The sequence below is a fragment of the Cryptotermes secundus genome, unplaced genomic scaffold, assembly GCF_002891405.2.
Source record: "Cryptotermes secundus unplaced genomic scaffold, Csec_1.0 scaffold279, whole genome shotgun sequence".
NCBI lineage: Eukaryota > Metazoa > Arthropoda > Insecta > Blattodea > Kalotermitidae > Cryptotermes > Cryptotermes secundus.
Genome location: NW_019726227.1, coordinates 336,205 through 352,451, shown reverse-complemented (window position 1 = coordinate 352,451; position 16,247 = coordinate 336,205). Strand labels below are relative to the sequence as shown.

The 16,247-nt window shown below is 38.8% G+C and overlaps 3 protein-coding genes across 9 annotated transcripts in view; 2 read left to right on the top strand and 1 right to left on the bottom strand.

The window, feature by feature from the left end:
* The first annotated feature begins 293 nt into the window (after positions 1 to 293).
* On the top strand, positions 294 to 8,854 carry LOC111864005 (zinc finger protein 525-like). 4 transcript variants are annotated; one of them, XM_023850902.2, is made up of 5 exons: positions 294 to 795; positions 3,087 to 3,247; positions 4,198 to 4,385; positions 6,277 to 6,612; positions 8,718 to 8,854. In XM_023850902.2, exons 2-5 carry the CDS (start codon positions 3,110 to 3,112, stop codon positions 8,758 to 8,760), a joined length of 705 nt encoding a protein of 234 aa, XP_023706670.1. In that variant the 5' UTR covers positions 294 to 795; positions 3,087 to 3,109; the 3' UTR covers positions 8,761 to 8,854. The 4 variants fall into 4 exon arrangements, with proteins under 4 accessions (XP_023706670.1, XP_023706666.1, XP_023706665.1 ...); XM_023850900.2 differs by lacking the exon at positions 8,718 to 8,854 and having other exon boundaries at positions 295 to 795; positions 6,277 to 6,392; positions 6,492 to 7,383; XM_023850898.2 differs by lacking the exon at positions 8,718 to 8,854 and having other exon boundaries at positions 294 to 782; positions 6,277 to 7,383.
* A 1,084-nt stretch (positions 8,855 to 9,938) lies between these two features.
* Positions 9,939 to 15,066, bottom strand: LOC111864008 (serine--tRNA ligase, mitochondrial). 2 transcript variants are annotated; one of them, XM_023850915.2, is made up of 4 exons: positions 14,210 to 15,066; positions 12,752 to 12,939; positions 12,221 to 12,437; positions 9,939 to 12,121 (listed from the first exon to the last, which is right to left on the bottom strand). In XM_023850915.2, the coding sequence occupies exons 1-4, from the start codon at positions 14,846 to 14,848 to the stop codon at positions 11,825 to 11,827; spliced, it is 1,341 nt and encodes a 446-aa protein (XP_023706683.1). In that variant the 5' UTR covers positions 14,849 to 15,066; the 3' UTR covers positions 9,939 to 11,824. The 2 variants fall into 2 exon arrangements, with proteins under 2 accessions (XP_023706683.1, XP_023706684.1); XM_023850916.2 differs by having other exon boundaries at positions 14,909 to 15,066.
* Positions 15,067 to 15,187: 121 nt separating this feature from the next.
* The window catches only part of LOC111863985 (nuclear pore complex protein Nup155), a 28,165-nt gene continuing 27,105 nt past the window's right edge, over positions 15,188 to 16,247 (top strand). For 2 of the 3 annotated variants that reach the window (XM_023850847.2, XM_033751267.1), the window contains exons 1-2: positions 15,188 to 15,330; positions 15,445 to 15,601. In XM_023850847.2, the coding sequence (XP_023706615.1) occupies positions 15,472 to 15,601 (130 nt within the window). In that variant the 5' untranslated portion in view covers positions 15,188 to 15,330; positions 15,445 to 15,471. The remainder of the gene's footprint in view (positions 15,331 to 15,444; positions 15,602 to 16,247) is intronic. The other variant, XM_023850848.2, reaches the window with a different exon arrangement.

The following is a 16,247-nucleotide window of genomic DNA, read 5'->3' as shown; positions in this document are numbered from 1 at the left end:
CTGAAATACAAAGTGAAACAAGTTACATAAAGTAATGTTTCTTTGGGGAAGTAGCCAGTTCAAGGCTCGTCTAGGACATTTGCTGAAATGATTCTTCCTGTTTATAGCAGTCTCAGCAGGGGAGATCCAAAATGATATAAAGAACTAAGCCACGGCTAGTTACTTTCAGTTCTGAAACAGCTTCTGAACTTTATGTAGTGACCTTACGTAAGTTACCAACCAAAAATGCGAAGGGTTACTGACTTTTCGTCCAACCTGTACGAAGAGACAGGACGCGATATGAATGACTGGAAATCAATACTCTAATATAGATTTTGGCCTTCGGAAATTTGATATTCCTTCGTCGGAATACATGTGGGGAAACCTGTGACTCTAAAATATAGTTTGTAACCATTTTTTAAGAATTAAAAAAAAAAAAATTACACGAGTCTGTGACAAGACGGCATGCATGATAATCGTAAGGATCGTAAGTGATCATAAGCGATCATAAGCGCCGTGATGAATAATGCAAACGCAGAGTTTGACATTTAAAAAAATTATTTACTTGTCAATCGCGTCCATAATGTGTCACTACTGACAGTTTTAAAACTCTAGATAATTGTTTAGGAGCTACAGTTAAGGAGTGTGAAATTAATTTGGAAATCACGCATGCGACAGAAGGAGAACCAATTTTACCATGCTGTCATAATTGCTAATCGTTGTTAAATCTGTGACCTGTCCACGTATCAGGAAAAACGCTGATTTCTTTGTTAATTTATGCGATATGGAGATCTCATAAAGAGGTAGGCAAAACAGGTAAGTAAATAAGTGTAAACGCATTGAGGTTATGCCATGTGTTGATGGCGGTGAGAAGAAAGACTGCATTTAGTTTTGTATACATTTCGGATACAAATATTATGTTTCTGGACGTTATCCATCGTCATGGTTTTATTTAAAACGTTACGGAGACTGAATTCTGTCTCCCTGTCTTCAGGTGAAACTTGCGCACTTGGGCCCAATCGAGAGAGCTAGCCCCAATCTCCGAACAGGTGCATCAACACAAGATAGAGGGTATATATCTCGTCCATCTGGACTCCCCTTATGACAGCAGAAGACAAAAAACAGCACCGTTCTGTGTAGATTAAATGGGAAAATTAGTGTTTTCCCTTGTACCATACAGAGGACATGTCGCCAGTGACTACTTCTCTTGTGATAGTACCGTGGTGCTAGGCCTTATTCGTGTATTTTTTATTGTTCTGTCTCAACTTTTCACAGACCTTATTCATGTGTAGTTTTTCTTTTATTTTTCAATGTTCTGTCATATTTTGCAGATGGTTTATGCTAGGCATTATTCATGTATAGTTTTTTTCTTTTATTGTTTTATTGTTCTGTCCTGTCCTGTCCTCTCTTCTACAGATGGTTTCTGCTGTACTTGGCCTATCTTGTGTCCATGCAGGTGTCCAGATACAGGGACTAACTCTAGTGATTGAGCCAAACTGAGCATGTTTTACCTGAAGACTGGAATCAATAAAAACAGGATGTTGTTTTTATTAAAAAGAAAGGACAGTAGATAATGTCTAGAAAGAAAATAATTGTATTAATGTACCATTGCCACAAACTGTTAGATCTTATTTACATATCTGATGTTCGAACCAAGTATTCATTATATTTTAAGAAGAATTTTTTCTACATGATTCAACTGATTTTAATTGCTGAGGTATGTAGACTGACTTATTTTAATTTGAACTAGTATAGCAACTGGCTACAGGCTCAGTGGCCTAGGGGTTGGAGCTTGAGTCTCAGTAGGGGCAAGATTTTCCTTATCTCCACATCATCCACACCAGTTCTGGAACCCACCCAGTCTCCTATTGAATGGGTACTGGGGGACTCTTTCCTTGTGGGTAAAACAGCCAGGGCATGAAGATTACCACTCACCTCCAACTAGGGCTGAGGTCAAGAATACATGGATTTATACATCAATGGACCATACGTCTTCATGGCATAGCACTTAATTATGTTTTACAGTGTATGATCACTGGATAAGGGTGAATGATTTCTCTACTCGATCGGTAAGAACTTTGGGATGAATGTTGTTTATATTGTCATATATAGGGTAGTATGCACAACAAAAATGAGAGGTTCTAGTTCAGATGATTGGATTTATTAGCTCCTTGGGTACAGTCGCTCTTAATTACATTGAATGCAGTGCTGTTGCTGATTTACACACTTTTTAATTCACTGTCTCACACACACACACATACACATGCACATACACACACTGAGTTCCTGAACACAAATCTTGACCAAAAGATCTGTTCTTGTGATCAAGGTTCCTTGTGTGTGGTTTATGTGAGATCAAAAGTATACAAACTTCATAAGGTTTTATTTCCTTACATGTGAATATAACGTAGACATTAAACACTTGAAGTGTGGTGACAGTTTGAGAATGACTGAAGCCCAGCATTTGAAATGTGATATCCTGGGAAATACTTTAGCTTCCAAATGCTGTGTCTATGCCCTCATACTAGGATTTTGCCTGCCAGATCAGCCATTTTTCCACAGAAGCTGTACACCTAGTCCCTGACTGACACAAGTTCTATCAACACAAATTCAGTTTAACACAGTTTTTGAAGTAGTGCTGATTTCTTTTTACTAACACACCTGTCTCCGCAGTTAACATGCGTTCTCTGCGTGGCTTCTTCAGTATATTGCAATATTTCTTATGGAAATTTTGTTTCTGGTGAACACTGTTTTAACTTGCCCAAAGCGTTTCATGTTAGTCTGAGTGCATTCTGAACTTACTGCATTCAGAATGTAAATAGAAGAGAACAAGTGAAAAACAATAATCACTATGGTTCTGACTCTTTCAAGCCTCAACAAGCTGTGCTCAAAGTTTATCTGCATTCTAGTGAAATCTATAGGATAAAATGGAATGTAGAATATGCTGACAACAGCCTGTTATTTGACAAGGTGAGAGCTGGTATGCAGTAACTGTTAACCAACATATCAGGCCAAGGAATTGGCAGTGAACACTTTCTCTTATTATGGCACAGTAGAGTTCTGGACCATTCAGGCAGTGAAGGTTAGGTGTGTTATGTTGTTCTCAGGTACATTGATTCAGAGCAGGAGAATGGATGAAGTAAAGTTGGAGCCTGATTCGGACAGTGAAACAGAGCCAGCGTCCACTCTCTGTGAAACAGAATTCATGAATATACTAGAAGATTCTTCCAGTGTCAACAGCTCAGACATCTCAGGTGTCTCAGATGAGGTACACCTGTCAGTGGTTCTATAATAATGTGATGTAACCTGGCAAATGTAATTTCACATGACCTTCTTCGTCATGTGATACATTGCTGTGCTAGAAATGAATCTAGAAGTAATGTTCTGGACTTGTATTTGAGAGGTGCTTGGTTTGAATCCTAGCCAGGACACCAGATATCCCCAGTGACGTTTTTCCATGGCTCTCTTCAGTCCCTCCAGGGAAGTGCCAGTATAATGCCTCTGTTAGTCTGTGACTGTTCCCTTCTAAATCCTAAACATGTTATCATTCATTTATCATCCTGTGTAGTTTTGATACTGAAAGCATCTTCAAATAACTGCCTATATAATATGCCATAAGCTTCACATTATCTTTGTGAACTTACCATCACCTTGCACTTTGTGATTGTGCTTAGTGCTGTTCCCTTACTGTTTGCTTTCCTTGACATCTGTTCTAGTGGCATGCATATGGGATCAGCCGATGGCAGGAACTTTACTTTCCAAAGCGCAGCAGGTGCATAAGGCTGACAACCTTACCGCCATCTTTGAGCTGATTGTCTAGATAATGTGGGACCCTCAACAGCTCACAATCCTATGGGCCTTCACGGCCTGGTACAGGGATAGCTTTACTTTACTTTACTTTATGACATTTTTAAGCAGCTTGTGTATTGTTGTTTTTGAAGTTTTTTTTAGCCTGAAGCAGTGAGGTTGGAAATAAACAAGAAAGCTCTAATATATCACATTTTGGTATGAATATAGAGCAAATATGCATTGAAGTAACTTGCACATAACTGATAGAAGTGGTGTTTGAATTTATAGTTGTAATACAGCTTTACTTTTAGACTTTTGATTCCACTGAAGCATGTGGAACCCTTTAAAGTCCCTCATGGATGCTTATGGTTCTGCTGAACTCACTTTCACTGTGACAGAAGAAGTTGCCAGCATTGTGATCATTTTCAGGACATTAAAGCACAAATTATGGAGGGAACTGAAGCACAGAAAAGGTGGAGCAGAGCCAGGGGTGAACAAAGGGGTACCCGGCAACAGTACCTTGGTGAAATGGAAACTGTGTACATAAAGCAGGAAGTAAGTGCCGGAAGTACTGTGATAGAACAGGGTGCTGTTGCTGAGCATGTGAGAGATTCCAGGTGTGTAATGTTTTCCTGCAGTTCTAGTCTCATTTTAACACATTCTCTTATGTGTGACTTCCACTATGGGACATATGGGCACATCCTTAATTTCACCCCCCCCTTCTTCTTCTTCTTCTTCTCCTCCTCCTCCTCCTCCTCCTCCTCCTTCTTCTTCTTCTTCTTCTTCTTCTTCTTCTTCTATTTGGTTGCATATGTAAGTCGTCCAGCTGTCCTAATGTTGCATTTTCTGAATACCAGTATTACATCCTTTAGATAAAAATATAGATACCAGATCTAGTAAATGTAAGCCTTTAGAACACATTTGTTCAACATTACACTCATAATAATGTGTATTATATACAAAATATCTCTTATTCTAGCAAAGTGGAATGGTTCTTAATCTACTTTCTTTTCATAGCAGGAAGTCAGATGACTATGCTGTGTGTATTTATGTTTGTGTCTGTATGCACCCCCTTAAACATCTGAACTGATCTTTTTTCACGAAATTTGGCATGACTGTCATATCATGGCTACAGGTGGTATTAACATGGCAGGTATACAAAGTTGTGAAGTGGCAGTGACACTACCCAGTATAAAGTCCTGAAATATTGTGTGGAACTAGATCTTATATAGAATGTAAATCAGCATCATCATGACTGCAAGAATTGTGTATATGGCTTTCAGTTCCATGGTAATAATTAATGAGCTACTGAAGCTAGATGTTTTAAATCTCATGTCTGTATAGATTCAGTAATAAACTGTTGGGTCCACAGATTTGAACATATGAAAAGCCACAGGGACGGAATATCTTTACAGAATTTCTGGCAAGGTCCTCATTAGATACACAGTATGTTAATATCAGTTTAATGTTGTAACTGACTATTTTTAACCCTTTTTAGCCCATTCCATAACTCAGGCAGTAGTTACCAGCTTCTTACCATGGTGACCAAGGTTCAGTCTCAGGTCAGGTCATGTGGGATTTGCAGTGCACAAAGTGGCATTAGTGTTGGTTTTTCTCCAAGTATTTGGGTTTATTCCACCAAGTGCTCTGCATTCATTAATCATCATATTGTCAGCATTATATATTCACAGTACTGATGGTCAGTAAATAACAAACGCACTGAATGGCAGAATCAGAGGGGTTCTGGTAATAGTGTATGACACTTGGAATTACTGGGTTTTTGGACTTTGTCCATTGTCTGGTATTCAAATAAAATCAAGAACTGGATCTCTTTCCATCCTCAGGTGAGTGGGGAGACACCTACTCTGTTGGGTGTCTTGATCCAGTGATTGGGGTTAGCTCTTTGTAAGGGGCCCAACAGAGTAGGTGTCTCTCCCTTCACCCGAGAATGGAAACAGACCCAGTTTCCGAAACGCGTTCTCAAGTTTTTAGAATACTGGATGGTGGACGAAGTCCAAAATCCCAGTGACAGTAAATGACCTTTAATAGTGTGTGTTGTACTACTAGCAGGGTAATTAGGTTTGGGTTTAACATGTTGTGTGGACATTTTAATGGCCTGCTACTGCATGTGTGGTGTGAGTTTAAATATGCACTGTTACTCTCTTTATTTACCATGTTTTTGGATATCAAAGGTACAAACACCAGAAACTCTATATCAGTAAGCTAGCTAAATGATGTAGCAATACTACCTGCCCACCATCTCTGAATGAAGTCAAAATGAAGTACCGACTGTGGGCTCCATCACCTGTTATATCACCTGACATTCCCTCACTGTGTTAATGCTGTTGGGTAATGACTGGGTCAGTGGAGCCCTCTCTGACCATATCATTATGACATTGAACTGCTTGAATTCGATAAAGATATACCACATATTGTGAGAGGACTTTGTTGATTCATGTCAATGCAAAAGCATAAAATACTTTGTAATTATGAATCTTGGTATTCCAGTTCACTGGACTTCACACATCATTTCTCAGATAAGGATGAAGAATTGTGTTCAGGGAACAACATAGAAACAAGCATGAACCAAGATATGGGACATATTGTTCAGAATGAACAGTTTGGTAATGTAACAAGTGACAGTAATGAAGTGCATGATGATTCATGCTCTGTGACTGAGGATAATTACTCTAATCCTGCTATGTTGCCATTTATTTCTGCAGATGATCGAGGGTTCATCGGACACTTTAGTGATCTTCCTCATGTTTGCTATGTGTGTAATAAAGGATTTGGAAATCGAGTGAATCTCAGAAGACATTACCGTATACACACAGAATATCAAAGGTATGACTGTAAAGATTGTGATAAGAGTTACAGACATATGATAGATCTCAAACGACATGTGTTGATTCATACTGGAGAACAGCCTTATTCGTGTGACATATGCTCAAAGAGTTTCAGTAGGATCACTCACTTGAGGGACCATACACTGACCCACACTGGCGAACGCCCTCATGTATGCAAAATATGCTCCAAAACCTTCAGCCAGGCCAGTAACTTACAGACACATCAACTTACTCACACTGGTGAACGCCCTCACGCTTGTCCTGTGTGTGGGAAATGTTTCTCACAGCGAGCAAATCTTCAAACTCATTCTATATTACACTCCAGTACACGGCCACATGTTTGTAAATTATGTGGCAGAGGATTCAATCGGCGCAGGGACCTTCAGAATCATTGTGCCTCACATACTGGGAAGAGACCACATGTGTGTTCAGTATGCAGCAAGACATTTGCGTTACTTGATAATCTGAGGAAGCACTCGATTCTCCATTCAGGTAAACGCCCATATGAATGTAAGGATTGTGGAAAGACATTTGCCAAAAAATATGATCTCATTAGACATGCACATCGACATAGTGAAGATTGTAACCAAGACAAATAGAGGTAGGTGCTTTGGTGACTTAATGCTTATGAGTTTGGTCATCTTTGCAGAATGAACTGCAAAGTAGTGTAACATGCTGCATTTTGTTTTTGCATACTGGGGGGTGGAGTCCAGCTGGGTCCACTTGGCACTCATTGGTCTAGTGTACCTGCCCCGGGTGATTATGATGGAGAATTTTGTGGAATGAAGATTGGCAGGGTAAACCGAAGTACTCGGAGAAAACCTGCCGCAGCACCACTTTGTCCACTACAAATCCCACTTTACTAGACCCAGGATTGAACCCGGGCTGCTGTGGTGGGAAGCCAGTGACTAACCACTTGAGCTATGGTGCAGCCCAGCATGTTGCATACTTTACATTCTGATCTTTTAAAGTATGACACCATGTATTCCGGTTGGTGGTTACCAGTATTTTGGTGGAACATACTGACTGCACAGGTTAAAACCACTATGGCATTGCATGGTATCATAACTAAGAAGATCACATGTTGAAGCTACACCCCTGTGAAAACTTAATTGTCTACCTGCCAAGCCCTACTGAAGTACTGCTGTTTGAAATATCAAGGCTCCATAGCCATAAATGCAGTTGCAGAGAAAGACCTCAGCAGATTACTGTCAAGTGACCACAGGTGTAGATACCGTGAAAGCCTAATTCCTTCTGAACATAGATACATCATACTTGATATCACCTACTGACAGAAATGTTGTGCTAAGTGATTGACATCAAGCTATCCTGATCAGTTGTGGCAGTTTTAATGCAAGTATGCCGGGCTGATCTAATCAACTTGTGGCATGCAAAAGGAAAAACCTCATATACCGGGTGGTGTAGAAGTGCCACTACAATTAAGACCACTTATGTGTATTATTTTGAAAGTTGCTGAAATTGGTGATCACCATGGTGTATACACAGTTCACATCTCTGACAGGCAGACATGTATTTCACAGCACCACTAACCTGTGTGTTAATGACCTTGAAAACATGGAAAAACACCACACACAATAACAACTCACAGCCTCACTTATAACTGTAGTGCTACTTTTGTACAACCTTGTGTGTAATAATTGTATTCTCAGTTAATATAGTGTAATGCTACAGGCTATACAAGATTTCTAGTGTTTTTTAATCAAATAGCTAATTAAGAAGCAGAGTTTTAAATCACATATGTAATGGCTGTCCTGTTGTGTATCATATACGAACTACATTGAATTTTGAATGGAACTTCAGCATTAGTCAGACAGGATAATGGTGACATTAGCGGGTCATGCTTCACCCGAAACCAGACAGACACACAGTAAGGTGATTTCATAAGCGTCATTTTATTTTTCCAAATGAGGAAAATAGGCTAGAAATAACCATAGGCTAATGAGATCATCTTGTTGTCTGTGTGTCTTATGTGTCAACCCCCATAACAGCTTTTGAATGCTAAACTGATCTTTATGAAACTTGGCATGTATATCATGGCATCTGAGCTGATACCAACAATGTACTTCCTATATCCCCCACCAGGAATACCAAAATTAGAGCCACTCAAATTGCTGAGCAGCCTTAAGAAAGGAGGAATGTGACATGACTCCTGAAAGCCGGAATAGTGGAGCCGGAAGAGATGCAGTTGATAAACACGTTCCCACGACAATGGATATGCATGCAACAATAGAAGAACTGTAATGTGGTGTTTTCTATACAGTTCATGTCATATCAAATACTGAATACATAGTGAAAATCGGAGATTAGTTCTTCCCGGAATTTCTTTCATTTAAAACAGACATAAACTAATTATTTCATTCAAATCTACAAACTGTTGAACAAGAAAGGGCTCATCCTTTTCTTATTTTCAGTGTGGGGTGAGACTGAGTCTTTGGTACTTGATTCATAAATAGCCCACCATAGCAGTCCCCAGATGAGAGATATGTTGCAGGTGCTCCTACTGGTTCACTCGTGGATTTTTCTTGTCTTCTACCCTGAAGAGGGAGGCAATACGTTCCTCCGAAACATCGGTTAACACAATATCTAGAAGGTGCCACATCCCAGAAGACTGCTTTCTTCTAATACACAGTGTTTCATATACTGTGTTGGTGTCCATCCTCTGGTGGACATGTGGGAAAGCACTAGATGTTGAGCTGAGAATGTGCCGTCCAAACTTCATTTGTGGGGATAGAAGTGGGCCCAGTTTCTGAAACCTTTCCTATTCAGGCATATCAGAGTCTGGATGAAGTCCACAAACCCAGTCATGCTAAGTGTAAGGTACAGTTGTTGGAATCTGCTGGACCTGATTTATTCTCCCTAAGAACAGGAGCTAGAGTGAGCACTACTCATAGATCCTGCAACACTTAAATATAATTTGGTATCTGTCAGTAACAAAACGTTAAGTGAGATTTGTGTAAACTTTGGTGGCTGTGTCACTGCACATTTCAGCAGAAGCAACACGAGGCGGTCAGCACTCTCCACAGAGAATGGACAAAGGCTCACTTCATGCATCTTTCTTTGGCCGAACTAGGGCAATAAATAACAGGAGTAAATATTTATAATGGCCACATCATAGCTCAAGCGGTTAGTTGCTGGCTTCCCACCGCGGCGGCCCGGGTCTGGTCAAGTGGGATTTGTGGTGGACAAAGTGGCGCTGGGGCAGGTTTTCTCTGAGTACTTTGGTTTCCCCTGCCAATCTTCATTCCACCAATTGCTCCACAATCACCCTCACCTATCATCTGGGGCTGGTACAATAGGCCAAAAGTGGCCACAGTACAAGGGACTTAGTCCCACCCCACTAGCAATAAAAAAAAGGCCTCTGTCACACCTACATGACAACATGTACATGTACATGCAGCAAGCTTAGACTCTGAAATGAGTACTGACATCATTTGTTACTAAATTGTAATCTGTGTTCCTAATGTACTGAAAAACATTTTGTTGCAAAAAAAAAAAAACGTTCCATATTATCATATCTGCCCCTCACCACACCATGGTCAGCATATGACAAATTCAGAATCAGTATTGCCAGCATTGCATAAATAATTACAGTCCCCATCATGACATGTATGCACCTCTGCTGAGAATGGCAGGTAGTTCATTTTTAACTGTGGTTCCCCTATGTTCCAAAGAGTTCAGTATTCTTGTGGAGACTGAGAGGCCATGATGGCACAATACACTATTGCACCTTTATCAGCATGTTGCTCTTTGATATGATTTAGAGATGCAGTGACTGGCTTCTCTCCCATGAGTAGTTTTAAAATCAAAGGTGAACTTGATGCAAGAAGTCTCAGATGAACATGCCAAGTAGATGGTAAGAAGACCACATTATCAGTGCAATATGCTAAGTCTGAGAACTTGCAGTAACATTGAGGAATACACAATGAATAATACTTATTCATTGTATATGGAGCGACCATCTTATTTTTAAGGTAAAGTAACTTATGAATTGAACCTGAGGGAAGGATATTTTAAATGCATTCTTTTCTGCAATGTACAGAGAGCGTGTATACCTGACATTTCCTGTAAGACATTCCTTATTTTAGTAGACTGTAAATGTTGCTTCCACTTTCATAGTTGGGAAACTTGTATCCAAAATAATTAGGTACAGGAACGGGAGAAAGACTGTATAATGGCAGCAGCAATAAATCGTGTGCTAACCCAGATGTTAAGAATATTCTGAGTCTTAAGCAGGAATGCCTACGACCATGTAGAAACGTCGTCACGCTTCCTAAAAGTACCCTTCATGCACTTATTTAGGTGAAAACATATATACATGTAACGCCTCATGTGGAAAAGCCCTTATAGGTGTAGTGGTAATTCATATGAACACATCCGGGAGTGAAGTCATATGGCTGTAAACATCAATGGCCGAAATTGTACTGCACACCATTACCATATCGAAATTATAGAGAAACTGTATTCTTGTACCGTGTATATCAAAACTAGAAAACTTGTAACATGTGTAATACGGACGTTCACCTAACTAAAAAAAAAAAAGAGAGAGAGACCGTTATACTAATTATTTTGTTATAGAAATATGAACATGCTGCCTTTAGCAAAGATTAATACAAATGCTGCGCTCGAACCATAGGAATGGTGCATACGTGTATGATGAAGAAAATTTTCAGTAACCATAAATATATATGTAAATAAGTTAACGTTCATTTTCTACCAAGAACGTGTGTATATTTCATATTGTACATATTTTTTATTCAGATATTATTTGTGGATTTTGAAAGTGCCAATTTTAATTTCTTCATCAGGCCTGTTTTATGTTATTTAAATCTGTCAGTGAGACCAACATTGACCATAAGAGCTTTCATTTACTTCTTCTTCATCATAATAAGAGAAGTTTAATATTGTCTTGTACCTTTATTTTAACATAAATTATAATATAAAATTGCTTACACTGAACAACAATGATACAATCTTATGCATAGATGTTTTTATTTCATTTATAAAGAATACCTGTCAATGTGACAATACAATGAATGATATCTCAGCTAGCCAAAATGGTGATACACTGCAGATAGGTGCAACATAGGCCATGGGGCTGCCTTGGGCAGCACTCATCTTCACAGTGCAGTGCCAAATAGTAAGGCTCCTATGAAAATCAGACACCAGTCTACAAAATATTCATCCCACTTTCAGTCACAGTTTTTATGTTTTTGCTCCTTATGCTTTGACTTGACAAACTTCATTTTGGGGATATTCTGGCAGCCGATTGTGACCTTGCCTTTCATATAAGGTTGAAGAGCTTCAGGTATTGTAACTGTCCCATCAGCTTGCTGATGTGTTTCTAGCAGTGCGATCAGCATCCGGGGAATAGCACAGGCAGTTCCATTCAATGTGTGGGCATGCAACAGTGAATCAGAACCTCTCTGCTGATACTTGATGTTGAGGCGACGGGACTGATAATCTGTGCAGTCACTGCAACTGGAAACCTACCGAAAAAGTGAAAGAATGGAAAGCATATGAGTAAACATTACACACAAGTCAAATTGGTTATAATCCCAAGTTAAATATAACAACAAAGGTCTCACCTCACCAAATATTTGTCTTCCTGGCATCCAAGCTTCTATATCATACTTCCGGAAAGCAGGCGCTCCTAGTTCATGGGGAGGCATGTCTAGAGTTTGGAGGTGAAGCCCCAGCATTGCAAATGTCTCTTCCTGCAGCTCTCTAAACTCTTCCAGCAACATTGCAGAACTGTCACAATCTGTCACTGCAAACATCTCCACCTTTGTGAACTGGTGAACTCTGCAAAACAAATCATTGATGTTTCTGCTGTTCATATTATGTTTCCTTGCATAAACATTATGAATTCATCTCATAATAGTGGGTTCATATCCAACCATGTTCATGTTTCATCTCCAAGACTATATGAAATTAGGTTTGAGGATCACACTAAGAATGCTTGATCATGCAATTTTGTGGCTGGTGGTTCAACATACAGGGCAGATCTGAGTCATGTGTTTAACTGCAGTCCACATTCAAACAAACACTATAGCTGCCACTTGAGATGTGGTGTTTTCACAGCAGAAACTATCAAGTTTATGGACAACAGAACTTACCTGTAGATTCCCCTCTCTTCCAGTGTTCCAGAGGTTTCTGCCCTGTAGCACCTGCTGACTGCAGCAAGTCTCAAAGGCAGGTTTGTTACATGAAATACTTGATTCATGAGGTAACCAGCTAGTGCCATCTCTGCTGTGCCTGACAGACAGTATTCTCCCTTGTACAAGTGTTCATCTAATGTGTAAACCTACAGTAGCAAGTATTAAAACCAGAGTTAATCTGAAGATATGAATTGTTGTAATCTATTGCATTTATATTCTCTGTATAACGTTTTTCATTTCTTTTCTAAATACAGTGCTAGAACTTAATGTCAAATAAAACCCTTTGCCACATAGTTATTGCAGGTTTAACACTTTAAAGCACATGGCAACTATATGCACCACCTCCTTTAATATTCCACAAATTCACAGAAAGTGACTACTTCTCTCAGAGCATCAATAAGCAGTTACTCTTTGTAATACACAGTCTTCCTGTGTTACAAATTGGATTTTTTAATACTATTTAGATGAATTTCACACTTGAAGTTAATGAAGAGATTGAAGATGGATGCTAGTTGTGTGATAGCAAGGATTTTCACAATGCAAGGGTTAAGTAGTCAGTATCATTCCTCATTCACTTTCATAACTTGATTTGATTTTGTGTGTGTGTGTGTGAGGGTAGAGTGTTTTAGTGGGTTGTGTCAGTTACGAAACATTTTACTGACTTCTCAACATAAAACAGTAAGGGCTTAAGAACTGTATTTTGCACATACAACATGAAAAATTAGTTTCAGAGTCTCCTAGACATTATGCTGTTTGCATCAAGAAGCATAGAATAGTGAGTCTATGCATGGGGTTGCATAGACCAGTAAGATAGCATGCTAATTTTTTAGCATTACTCTGCATGACAGTCAAGTTTTTGTGGAAGAGTTGGCAACATTATAGTACACATATTATAGCTCTCTGTGACCAAATAAAAACCATGACATGAACTGTACTGTCATAAAGTGTACCATTTATTTACTTCACCTCTGTAAACTGCTTATGTTACACAGCATTCACTAATCAAAGCAGGTAGTACAGTGGTAACACTCTACACTTGTATTCAGGAGGTGCCACTTAAAATCTTGACTGGGACACCAAGTAACCTGACTGAGTTCAATCCATCCAGGTATATGTCAGGACAGTACCTCTGCTAGACCATGAGCATCTCCTTCCAAATCCTTTCCAATTCATTATTCACCAATTAACCTATTGTGTGACGCCATACAGTCTGAGATACTGATAGTGTCACAAACTAAGCCAACCACACACCATTCATTTGGGTTTGGAGGGATTATGAAGGTAGTGGAAACAGGAGTCAGGGCTCTGTCCTGGTACTGACTTGGGAAGAATTGAGGAAAGTAAAAACATGCTAAGAAACTCCTGAGATTTGAAGCAGGGTCATCCTGAATCTGGGGCATAATCAGTACCATATACCTGGGTTCTGTCTCCTCTTGTGGTCATTCCACAGCTTTCAATTATCTGAGCAGGCAAAATATCAGGAACAGAAATAAGCTTGAACTTCTTCGCCAGAAGCCTTTTTACTGTGAACCACATGAGTGCATGTTCCATTTCTGCCAATTCACCCATGAGATAATAACTTTTATGTCCTGACAGATTAGACAGATTGTCAGTTCTTATTAAATGCAACATTCTAGTAATCTCACTAAATTCTTTCGGTTGGAAATCAAATTTAGTTTTATTTCCAGTAACTGTAATTATTTTGGGATTATCGCCATAAAGTGCTACTAAGGGGCATGTCTTGTTTGGTATTTGCATTGCTTCTTTTTTGAATTCTTCTAATACATTCCTTCTGTTTTCTTCACTAAGACAAGTAGTCTGTAATTTATTGTGCAACTCGTGTACACGACTAATATTTCCAATTCCTTTCCTTTGCTGAATATTTTTTTCTATTTCTGGTTTATATTTGACTTCACACAAATAATCAGTATCAAATTCTGGTTCTGGAATTTCAACATTCCTTGCTAGACCACGATACAGAGATTTTAATGATTTATATTGGTATACATGTCTAGCGCAACCTAATGCTTTACAGGTTGCACCCAGTCTCCTCATTTGCCTTCCTTAAATGTTCAATTACAGCAGAAATTATAAATGTTCCTAAATTACTCTTACAATCATGCAGTTTGTATTCCTGTTACTAAATCGCATCCTTCAAAAACACACGCGGAAATGTCACTCAATTAGAGGACGGAAAGGATCACAGATATAACCAAAGCAAACATTTTCAAGCGGGTATTTAGTGTCAAAATTTGTATTCGTAATTACGTATATTGTGCACTTAAGTTCATCATGGGCTAGCATAATACTGTTGGCTAACCTGCGGTAGACTGATTAGTGAGTCCTCTTACGGATAAAACCACGAAACTGTGATGAACGTGGTCATTGGAAAGATTCGGAATGCGTAAGCGCGGTAAAATAATTCTGTAAGATTGTTTAGGTTATGTGTTTCATCACGATTACAGAGATACTGGAATTAGGGTTCAGTTAAAGCGCCTGAGAACAAAGTAAGGTTTGCCATTGAATATTTGTGTACGGTATGTATTATGCAGTACGTGATAAAATATGTTTCATTGCCAAGTTCCTTAATTCTGAAAATTGTATTCCACTATACAAAACATGTGATTAAAGTGCTTTCATTTATGCCCCAGCTTTAGATATTATCGTTCTACATTTGTATGCCAGCCATGGATACAATGCGTCCCCAAGTGGATATGTTGGACACGGCTGGAAAAATGCTGGAAAGATATTTGGCCATGGATAGCAGCTTTCCAAGCCTTGTTGATGTTACTCAGATCGCACCACAAGGTACGTTAAAGCCTGTAGCTATTGCCAGCTGCCTCCTGTGTATGGGGTTGAGCGTCTTATATCACTGCATTCTCCCTAAATTGTTTGTTGGGGCACAATGGCCTGTGTTTTAATGGCGTTTCATTTACTTGGCAATTTGAATTGGCCAACGGAAAAAACGCCGTGCTACAAATTCAGTATGAACAATAAATACTCAAGATACTGTATGTGTACTGATGTATATTCAGTATTTCTGTAACAGTGTTGTATCTATGAATATAGTCCAATTGGCCACATTTGTGTATCATGTATCCATTCATTTATTTCAAATTCAGTAAATCCAAAACATAGGTTGAAATACAACCCTGGATATAGAACATGTCAATAATAATATTAAAATAAGTTCCAAACATTGAAACAGTCAAGATAAACAATAAAAACGATATAAAATAGTACACAGTGTAATAACAATTTCATTAAATACAAACAGATTAAAACAAAGAATTTAAATTATCAGTAACATGAATCTTCTATATACAATTCCACCCAAAATATATTAAGTACAAAAGATTATTATGCGCTTTAGTTTCAAGATAAATATAAGCAATAAATATAACGCCTCACATACCAGTTAAATATCATATATACCTGTCACAGTCATACAATA

Bases quoted from the DNA above. Each gene is read 5' to 3' on its own strand.
- LOC111864005 (XM_023850898.2), top strand. From the start codon at position 3,110: ATGGATGAAGTAAAGTTGGAGCCTGATTCGGACAGTGAAACAGAGCCA. The intron at 3,248-4,197 runs GTACACCTGTCA...GATCATTTTCAG, and splicing joins TCTCAGGTGTCTCAGATGAG to GACATTAAAGCACAAATTAT. The intron at 4,386-6,276 runs GTGTGTAATGTT...TTGGTATTCCAG, and splicing joins GAGCATGTGAGAGATTCCAG to TTCACTGGACTTCACACATC.
- LOC111864008 (XM_023850915.2), bottom strand. From the start codon at position 14,848: ATGAGGAGACTGGGTGCAACCTGTAAAGCATTAGGTTGCGCTAGACAT. The intron at 12,940-14,209 runs GTATATGGTACT...TTGCTACTGTAG, and splicing joins CAAGAGGAGACAGAACCCAG to GTTTACACATTAGATGAACA. The intron at 12,438-12,751 runs GTAAGTTCTGTT...TTTGTTTTGCAG, and splicing joins GAAGAGAGGGGAATCTACAG to AGTTCACCAGTTCACAAAGG.